The 10,372-nt window shown below is 49.9% G+C and overlaps 1 protein-coding gene across 1 annotated transcript in view; it reads right to left on the reverse strand.

Moving 5' to 3' along the window:
* Klrg2 (killer cell lectin like receptor G2) overlaps nucleotides 1-10,078 on the reverse strand; it is a 13,254-nt gene extending 3,176 nt beyond the window's left edge. The window contains exons 1-3 of the mRNA XM_055602133.1: nucleotides 9,286-10,078; nucleotides 1,751-1,852; nucleotides 1,221-1,366 (exon numbers count right to left, since the gene is read on the reverse strand). Of these exons, the coding sequence (XP_055458108.1) occupies nucleotides 1,221-1,366; nucleotides 1,751-1,852; nucleotides 9,286-10,051 (1,014 nt within the window). The 5' untranslated portion in view covers nucleotides 10,052-10,078. The remainder of the gene's footprint in view (nucleotides 1-1,220; nucleotides 1,367-1,750; nucleotides 1,853-9,285) is intronic.
* Between the last annotated feature and the right edge of the window lie 294 nt (nucleotides 10,079-10,372).

Raw genomic sequence — 10,372 nt, forward strand, 5'->3', positions numbered from 1 at the left:
CAGATGTGGTGGTGCATGCCTTTAATCTCAGCACTCAGGAGGCAAAGGCAGGTGGGTTTCTGTGAATTCTAGGACAGCCAGGCCTTTTACACACTAAAACCCTCTCTTGAAAAACAACAAAAAGCAAGTCTCTTGTGTATTTTCTTGATTAATGGCTGATGTGAAAGGACCCAGCTCATTGTAAGCAGTGCTACTCCAGGCAGGTGGTCTTGGATAGCATAAGCAAGTCATAGGGAGCAAGACAGTAAGCAGCACTCCTCCATGGCGTCTGCATCAGCTCCTGCCCTGACTTCCCAGAATGATGGATTACAAGCTCTAACAGGAGAGAAACACCCCCCCCCCTCCAGTTGCCTTTGGTCATGGTTTTTTTTGTTTTGTTTTGTTTTGTTTTTTTGTTTTTTTTTATCACAGCAATATAACCCTCATTTAGACATACAGACAGGTACACACACACATAGAAAGAGAATCACAAGATTGGAGAGGTGACTGGCTTCTCTCTTGCTGCTCTTTCAGAGGACCTGTATTTAGTTTTCAGCATTTATATCAGGTGGTTCATAACCACCTGTAATTCCAGATCCAGGGGATCTGACCTCTTTAGTCTCCATGTGCACCTGTACTCAAATGCAGAAACACACACACACACACAAATAAAAATAAATCTTTTAAGCTGAGCATGGTGATACATGCCTTGAATTTCAGCACTCAGGAGGCAGAGTGAGTCTGAGGCAGTTTGGTCTACATAGAAAGTTTCAGGCCAGCCAGGACTACATAATGAGCCTGTCAAAAAGGAAAAAGAAAGAAGAAAGGAAGGAAGACAGGAAAGAGAAAAAAAAGAAAAGTGCTATGGTCACAAGGCTCTAGGTGATTTCTGAGATGCTTTGTTCCCCAGCACTTAGAGCCAGTACCTGACACTTGCACACCACTAAACATGCTGTGTTTTCTATACCACATCCTAGGAGGACTCATGGGTCTCTCCCAGCAAACCTGGCTCCTGAGCTCACTATTAACTGGGTAACCCATGTTGCATGGGATCACCCCAGCTCTGCCTTCTTAGAATGAAACCCTTGGACACCTGATGTCTGGTTCCTGTGCATGTCACTTTATTCCTTTGGGCCTTGGTGACTCCCATAGTATGAAGGACTTAATCTAGAGGTTCCTTCCAGGACTAAGATTCAGGGATCTGGGATGATACATCCCCTCTCCTAGCCAGCCCTTCTCACCTGGGTGTGGCTCAGGAGGAGCAGTGTGGCATGGTGGGCTGAGCAGAATGCCCGACTTCCTTCCCAGTCTTGAGCTTCCTCAGAGAGATAGTAACAGTGTTCCTGAAACCACATCCAGCCTTGAGGGCATGGCTGGCACCTGGCTCCTGAAAGCAGAGATCTGTGAGTCAAGGGAAGATTTTAAGGATCTATGCATGAATACACTGAATAAACAAAAACAAAACCTGCCCATGACTTTGGCTGAGGGGGGGTGAATCTACTGATAGGGAGCTGGCAAGACTTCAGGTGGGAAGGATGGTGGGGAAAGAGCACCCTAGAGTGCTATACAGCTTTCACACCATGCTGAGTTCCCCTGGATGGGGACTGGTATTCTCAATACCAGTCAGGTCACAAGTTATGACTGATGGGAGGAAAGGGTCAAGCTTTCTTGTCTTTGTTAAAAAAGCTAATGACTTCGGGCTGCACCTTTGATCTCATGCTGGTCTCAAGGTGCTATAAATAATACGCAGAATAGGGATGGGATACCGTACCACCTCTAAAGGCCAGTGCCACAGTGGCTACAGTGCAGACTGCCAGCAACACAGCCATGACCACCAGAGCCCAGCGCAGGGACTTCATGTACAGGGACAGCCCTGGAGAGGGAACAAAGGCAAGTTAGACGACCCCAACCGCACTGGTCCGCATCCCACCCATACCAGCTCTGTGGCCACCTTGGATCAGGATACCTAGGCAAAACACCCAGGTTAGATCATATTTAGGAGAAACATGCTAGAATATACTCTAGTTCTTTCTCACTTGACTAGAGGATTAAGGCTCTTCAAAACAGAATAAGCCATTGCCACACACCCACACCGTGTGCAGTGCACCTGTGTGCCAGACAGTAGTAGTGTAGATGCCACAGATGTGGGTGAGGTGTCTACAGGCAGCAGGTGACAGAGGAGCCAGGACACTATGGGTAACATGCCACAGAAGAAAGAGCAGAGGCTGGACTTTTGCTTTTGGGTTCTTTTCTTTCCCACCCTTTATCCCCTCCAGTTTCACCCCCTATCACTGGATGAAAAAGAAGGGGGGGAGAGGAAGGGAGATCCTTGAATCTAATTTTTTTCTTGTTTCTTTTTTTAAGCACGACTACCAACAACCTGCAACCAACCCTCTCGAGACTCTTGCATTTATATACTCTCTGAAAAGTTCCCAGTGTTCCAAAACATCATACAGTTGCACAAACTATCCTTAGCTGGCAAAACCACACCTCTGCTAAAATACAAGGCAAGTCATAGCTGCTGCCAACCTGAAGCAGCCCCACATCCCCACACCTAAGATTAAAACAAAAACATTCTTATATCTGTGTTTTTTAAACCAAAATTCCAGAATTCTCACTGCAGCTAGATTGTAACTCCACAAGGTTAATCAAGGTCAAGTTCTGACTTAATCTAGATGTTAAGTTTTTCATCAAAATCCCAGCTGCCTCTCCAGGTCTTTGAGGCCACTAAGTGAAGACAGATGCAAACTCAGTTCTCTACAACTGTGAGTTGTTGGCAGCCTTGTCTATGGCTCCAGGGCCCAATGCCCCAGGTATTTGGGAGGATGTGGGCAGGGAGTGAGAGTATGGGTGACAGGAGACAGGCACACTATCTATTTTCTGTTATCCTATCCTTAGGAGTTTTCTGTTTGATTGTTTGAGAAAGGTTCTCTCTACGTAGTCCTGACTGTCCTGGAACTCACTGTGTAGACCAGGCTGGCCTTGAACTAAAATAAAAAATTTACCTGCCTCTGCCTCTAAAGTCCTGGGTTTAAAGGTATGAAACACCACACCCAACTATCCTTATGTTTTGAAATAGGGTCTTTCTGTGTTTCCCAATCTGGTTTCAAACATGTGATCCTCCTACCTTAGCCTTCTGAGAAACTGGGATTACAGGCTGTAACCATGGCTCAACAGATGAAGGCGCTTGTCACCACGACTGATGTTTACCTTTGGTACCCACATGGTAGAAGGAGAAAATCAACTCTTACAAGTTGTCCCCTGCACATATGCTACATGCGTGTCCACCACAATAAAGTGTATTTTTAAAGAAGTTGCTAAAAAGCCCAGCCCAAGATACAGTCTTAATGCTCTCTGATAAAATACACTGACAAAAGCAGCTTAGGGCAGAAAGGGTTTATGATGGCTCACAATTCAAGTGTATAGCCCATCGTGGCAATGGGAGCCTGAAGCAGTTGGTCACATCACTTCCACAACAAGGAAACAGTGAGGGAGGGATGCGTGGTAGTGCAGTTTCCTGTCCCCACTTTATTTTTACGTTTTCCTCTGAGACAGGGTTTCTCTGTGTACCCTGGCTGTCCTGGAATTCACTCTGTAGACCAGGCTGGCCTTGAACTCAAGAGATCCATCTGCCTCTGTCTCCTGAGTGCTGGAATTACAAATGTACCACCATCTCCAGCATCCATCCTCATTTTATACCATCCAAGATCCCAGCACAGGGAACGGTAAGACAGGGCTTCTCACATCAGTTAACACAGTCAAGGTAATCCCTATAGGCTGTCCAGAGGCCCAGATCCTGCCTGATTCTAGGTCCCGTCAAGCCGAAAAACACCTGGCAAGCCAGTGGAAGATGGAGAGTGAAAGGCAGCAGCAGCCATGTCATGAGAAGTGCAACAGCTCAGTGCTCACCCCTCTTAAGCCTTCTGAAACCTCTCGGGACACAGAGGCTTGAAGAGCAACAGTAAAGAGGAGTGCTCCCTCCTAGAACCTGGCTGCAAGGGCCCTTGGGGTCACTCCCTCCTCGGGGATGAGTGAGGACAAGGGCGGGAAGAAGACAGTTCCCATGTTTTTTCAGACTGCAAGGAAAACAAAAGGTCCTGCAGCAGGATTTATTTTAAAAAATAGTTGAGCCAGGCATGGTGACATACAACTTTGATCCCAGCACATAAGAGGCAGAGGCAGGCAGATCTCTTGTCAGTTCCAAACTAGGCTGGTCTATACATTGAGTTCCACAGAACCAAGAATAATTGACTTAGAAAAAGAATGTGTGTACTCATATGCTACATACATATATGAATGTTAAGTGTCCACACAAAGAGATGAGAGTTTGCAAGGTTTTAATAGAACACATTTGCTGTTACTAAACCTCAAAAGTCTCAGGAACCTTTCAAACCCCCCCCCCTTTTTTTTTCATTTGTATTGGAGAAAACCCTTCAGTGATCAGAAGTGTGTTAAACGAATGAACAAACCTTAAAAATGTTAAGCCAAAGAAGCCAGATAGCCAGCTGTGGTGATGCAAGCCTGTAGTCCCAAAATTCAGGAGGCTAAGGCAGGGGCAGTCCAGGGCCTGGAGATGGCTCAGGAATTAAGAACGCTGGCTGCCTTTCCAGAGGACTCTCAATTTTCAGCACCCACGTGGGAACTCACAACTTCGGTCTCAAAGGATCTGATGCCCTCTTCTGGCCTCTGCAGGCACCAGAAAGATGATGCACACACATAAATGCAGGCAAAACACTGATACACGTTAAAAGTAAACCACCACCACCAAATATATAGAAATTGAGGTTCGTGATTTTTTTTTTTCAAACGGCACTGGACCAGGGTCTTGTTCATGGTAGACAAATGCTCTACCGCTGAGCTATGTTCCAGCCCTGACTGAAGGCTCGAAAATTATAAAAGCAGAACTGGAAGCCTGGGCTAAGACAAGGAAGATAAACCCACCAGTCACTATAGTCAATGTAACTCTTGTGGCTGAGCCTGCAATTAGCTCTCACTTTCAGAAAGCAGAGCACAAAAACAATCACCACCACCCAGTAGGTGAATAAGCTCTCCCACGCCAAGTAGGGAGACCCAGCTAGTTCCAAACTGCTGAGCTTGGTGAGGCCCTACACCACCATTTTCTTTTTCACCTTTTGAAAATAGGTTTTTATAGCTCAGGTGCCCTGGAGCTTTCTGACCCAGGCTAGCTTCAAACTTCTTACTCCTTCCAGCATGTAAGGATTACAGGTCACACCTGCCTGTTTTGTTTTAAAGACAGGGTCTCAACATGTAGCCCAGGGTGGCCAATAACTCTTAGTCCTTTGCTTCTTGGGAGCTGGAGTTGCAGGTTTGAGTCACCACTCCAAGCTTATGAAGCATCTCTTAGCCACAAAGTAACACAAATACACTGTAAACACACTCATCTTGTAAAAACACAAGACAGATCTGGGTCCCCTTAATATGTTTTCTTCCTTCCTCCAACCATGGACTTTGAAATTAATTCTGCAGTTACTGCTAAGGGACATAATGTCCCCAAAAGAAAAAAAAGTGGGGGAGGGTTATACCTGTGTCAGGCTTAACAGGTTCGCCTCCTCAGGACCCCTGCTCCCCTCTATATGGTGACATTGGTCTTCCTCTGCACTGAGCACCAAGAACATTCTTGATTCAAAATCCTAACCACCCAAGACCCCATCCAAACCTGGACCATCTTTGGAATTTTAATGTTGGCTCACCTCCAAAGGACCCCCCCCCCCATTACAGCAGCCTCCCTGGCCTCTACACTATGGTCAGACTGACTTGGGCTGTTGCTTTGTGAATGTTCCCCACTGCCTGGACTATGGAGGACTGGGGCCAGGTGGGATATGCCTTCATAGCCTATTCCATAGGAGGTATGCTAATTGCAAGACAACCACTAAGATTAAACACCCTGTCTTCTCCCCAGAGGGATCCAGGGAATAAGAAGTTCTGACTTGTACAGATAGACAGACTGTCTGAGAAGACATTGATGTGCCAGGTATCAGAGATGTGGGCAAGTCCATGCCTCTACCTTCCACCCCTCAAAGAGATACTTAGAAGGAGGCAATCATAGCCTGTGTGGAGAATCCTGGGACAATGAAGCACAGTCCAAATGATAGTATGAGACAGAGACACCCTAAATTGCCCTGGGGGGGGGGTAAAAGAGTTTAAGTCCAAGCCAAGATCTGAGGGAGAAGCATTTACCACAGGGGGCTACAGCCTTCCCTTCCCCTCTCTCAGCTCAGCTTGATAGAGTACTTGCCTAACATGCATCCTCAGTACCACATAAATCAGGTATGGTAGCATATTCTTGTAATCCTAGTGTAGAGGGATTTTAATCCAGCAACATGAATACTGTGGCTAGACTACAGACATGCCCTTGGTACACACCTTTAATCCCAAACAATGAAGGTAAAGGTTAGTTGAATGAAGGAAGAGTGAGTTTAGTGCAGGTCAGCAGAGACAGTTGAGCCAGAGAATGAGAAGAAGCCAAATGATTAGACCAGATTGCTACAGTTAGTTTGTGGCTAAGCAGAGCAATTCAGTCAGAAACTGAGAGAAGCCAGTTTGAATCAGTCACCTTTGAGGTATTTGAGCTAGAACAGCTGAGTTGGACCAACCACAAGATTTCAGAAAGAACTAGAAAGGTCTCTGAGCTTATTTTGCAGTAAGTCTTGGAGACTGAAAACATTCTAGGCCTACATTAGATTGTACTGAGGCTAGAAGCTTCCAGGCCTAGGCCTAGGTTAGCAGATGAGGGCAGTAAGCCTTGGTGATGACAATTACTTCAGGAGAATAAAAGTTACTTTTACATCCTAGCACTTTGGAGGTTGGGGCAAGACAATCAGATGTGCAAGGTAATTCTTCAGCTATATAGTGAGTTTGAGGCCAGCCTAGCATATACAAAACCCTGTCTTAAAATGTCTCCTGGCCTTCAGTACCTTCACTAACAGCTAGACAGTTCCTTCAATTTACCTGTCCAAAGAAACAAAGGACTAGACCAAGCAGTGCTGTTCCCACAGTGGCTTGCTCCTTCCAAGTTCACACAGGACTGAGAAGTAGCTGGCCTGTGGCATCTACTGACTGGGGTCCAGCAATTCAGGGTCTTGCTTAGACTGCCTCTCGTTTTGATAACACACTTGATCTCCCAGGAGATCTTAGTGTAGTTCCTTAATCCAAGCAACATCCTGCAGACCAAGGCTGCAGCCATTATTTCTGTTTGGTTTGTGGTTGGTTTCTTCTTTCTTCCACCCTTTCAAGCCCCTAACACTAGATAAGAAGGGGAAAAGGATAGAGAAGGAAAGCAATCCCTGAATAAAATCAGGGGTCAGAAAGTTATCATTAGGCTACTTCCTGCTGATTAGGGGCTCTGGGTTCCTTGATGGAGGGGGTGGGGCAGAATTTAGTTTCTTTTCTTTTTGCGTATGACTTAATATACTGCAACCACCAACAGCCAGCCCAACCCACCTCTCCGGGCCCTAGTATTTACAGACCTCCTAAAAAGCTCCCACGATTCCAAAAGTCACACAATCATAGGAACTATCTGCAGCCTGGCAAAATCACACCCCAACCAGAGCACGAGGCAAATCAGAATCAGCTGCTGCGAGGCAGCTTCATATCCCCCATTCCTGGGATTAAAACAAAAATATTTTTATAATATTTTTATTATAATATTTTTTATAATATTTCTGTTTCTTTTTTAAGAAACCGAACCCCAAAATTCTCACTATACCGTACACCTTCTTATTTACTTCTCCATCTCTTCCCGTGTTTTTCTTTGCGGAAGAGTAAAAGATCCACCATCCAGTTATCCCTCAGAATCATGGGAGAGATCTCCATCCTTCTGCTAGCTTAGCTGTACCCGCCCGTGGTCCCGCCCATTGAGTCTGCTTCTGAGCCCTGTCTTTTACCATTACTCCTCTCTGCCGCAGCTTTCCTCCACTGGACTGTCAGCGCTGAACTGACAGCGCTGAACTTCTAGAACAAATCCAATAATGTCACTTCAGCACTGAGACGGCTCAGTGGCCAAGAGTACTGGCGGCGCCTGCAGAGTGGCTTACAACTGCCTTTAATCCCAGTCCCGGGGATCTGACACCCTCTTCTGGCCTCTGTAGGCACCTGAAGCATAAGGTACACAGACATACAAGCAGATACTCATACACATAAAATTTAAAATAAATACAAAAAAAATTGATAAAAAGTTATAACATCTCACTAAAGATGTCCATGTCATTATCCCTAGAACCAATAAACACACTAGGCCATTTGGCAAAGAGGAATTAAGGTTCAGATAGAGGTGAGACTGCTGGTCAGTTGGCCCGCAAAATGGAGGCTCTCCTGGACCCAGGACATGAGGGTCTTTAACCATGAGGCGGGAGGCAAAGAGCGCGAGCAAAAGGATCCACCCTGTTACCACTGGAATTGACAGCAGAGGATCTAGCACTAAGGTGAGGTAAGCGGGTCTGGCCCGGAGCCTCAGTGAGATAACACCACCGTGTACTAGGGAGCCTGTGTCAGCTGGAGACGTCAAGTGTGGGGGAAACTTACACCGGCAACGGTGAAGGCGAACTCACCCTACACTGCTGAGCACTGCCCACAGACTTACAAGTTTCTAGTGCTTTAAGTCTCGGAGCCCCTGGGTAACCTCGAGAAAATACATCCATCGGATTGACAAATACAGACTGTAGACAAGTCTGCAGGGCATTTTCTTCATTACCACGGGGCGCGGCGTGGGGAGGGGGCAGGGGGCAGGAGAAAGCAAGCTGAGCAGCCAGCCAGTAAGCAGCCTTCCCTCTGTGGTTTTGCTTCGGCTCCCCTGACGATAAACTGCAACCTGTAAGCCAAATAATTCCTTCCCTCCCCAAGTTAGTTTTGGCCAGGGTTTTACCACAGCAGCAGAAAGTGAACTAACACGGGGTAGTTAGTCTGCGGGGCTAGACTCGCCTCTATGTCTCCAGCAAAGGAAAACACGCACGCACGCACGCCCCAGTCGCCTGGCTCGGGGCCAGCTCGGTGTGCACCGACAGGTGACCGCCCTCGGGCGGAGAGAGCGGAGCCCGGTCCTTGGACTTGCCCAGGCCGTCACTGTCCGTGATTCTGAATCACTGCCCTTCTTTCAGAGCGCTTTCCACCTCTACCTCTCCAACCCGCTGCGCTCACCGAGAAGGAAAGACAAGTCCCCCGGGGTAGGAGCAGGATCCTGGTTTGGTTCTTATTAGTTCTGAGACAGAGAAGCAGGACGGGCTTGGCCAGCCAGATGGACTCCTGGTTAGTCTAACTCAGGGACGGGCGCGGGCGCCGCTGAGCACTCACCGAGGAGCCTGATGGCCCGCGGCAGTTTCTTGCTGTCCACGCCTGCGCGCTGCAGCAGCGCGGTGTCTTCTTTGGTCAGCCCCGGCTCCTGGCAGCGGCAGCGGCAGCGGCAGGCGGGCGAGCCCGGGGAGGCCGTGCAAGCCTCAGCCGGCCCGACCCGCTCGGTCGCGGCAAGCGGCGAGCCTCGGCCCCACGTGGAGCCCGGTGACGGGGCGCGCGGCAGCCGCTGGGGCGCGGGGGCCGAGCGGCGGGCGAGGGCGGGCGACTCCGGCACGGGCACGGTGAGGAAGCGCGTGGACGGCGCCGGCGAGGGCGCGCGACTAGCCCCAGGCGCGCCCACGGGCTTCACGCGCACGTCCACCTGCAGCTCCACGGGCGTCCAGGGCCCCGGCTCCCCCGACGCCGCCCAGGGTTGCAGCTCGGCCTCGCCGTCCCGGGGCTGCTCGGCCCACGAGGGGCTCGGCGGCGGCAGCTCGCGGCTGCAGGAACCCAGGCGGCGGAAGGCGCCGTAGCCCAGGCTGAGCGGAGGCGCGCGCGGGGAACCGGGCAGGGCGGGAGGCTGAGGCTTCTCCTCCGAGGGCTCCTGCAGCTCCGCGTCCGACGCCTCTCCCCCGGCCCTCTCCGGGCTCGGGCTGCCGTTGGGAAGCCCGGGTTGTGGCGCCTTCGCGGGGACCTGAGGCTGCTCCACTTCCGTCCTTTCCAAGGACTCCTCCGGGGTCCGGACCTCGGCCTGGCCGCCTCCAGAGCCTTCCCGGGTCCCCTCCATCGCGCGCGCAGAGACCCCGAGACTCGCCGCCGCCGAGTTTGGGTCCCTTCTGAAGTTGCCAGCTACATCCTTCACTAGAGGACCCCTCTGTGATTGGCTGTGGCTATGGATTGGCCACGCCCCCTCCTTCCCCGGCGAAGTTGCAGGGACGGCCCCGCTGAGCGAGTCACCCAAAGGGCGGTGGCTCGAAAGGCAGCACCTGGAACCCGGCCTAGCAGATTCCTCTTCTTCATCCCGAGCCCCACCCATTCCCCCCCCCCCCCCCCCCCCCCCCCCCCCCCCCGCCCCCGCCCCCGCTGGCTCTGTGCCGCGAGTAGGTTC

The sequence above is a fragment of the Psammomys obesus genome, unplaced genomic scaffold, assembly GCF_907164565.1.
Source record: "Psammomys obesus unplaced genomic scaffold, mPsaObe1.curated_primary_1811, whole genome shotgun sequence".
Lineage (NCBI taxonomy): Eukaryota > Metazoa > Chordata > Mammalia > Rodentia > Muridae > Psammomys > Psammomys obesus.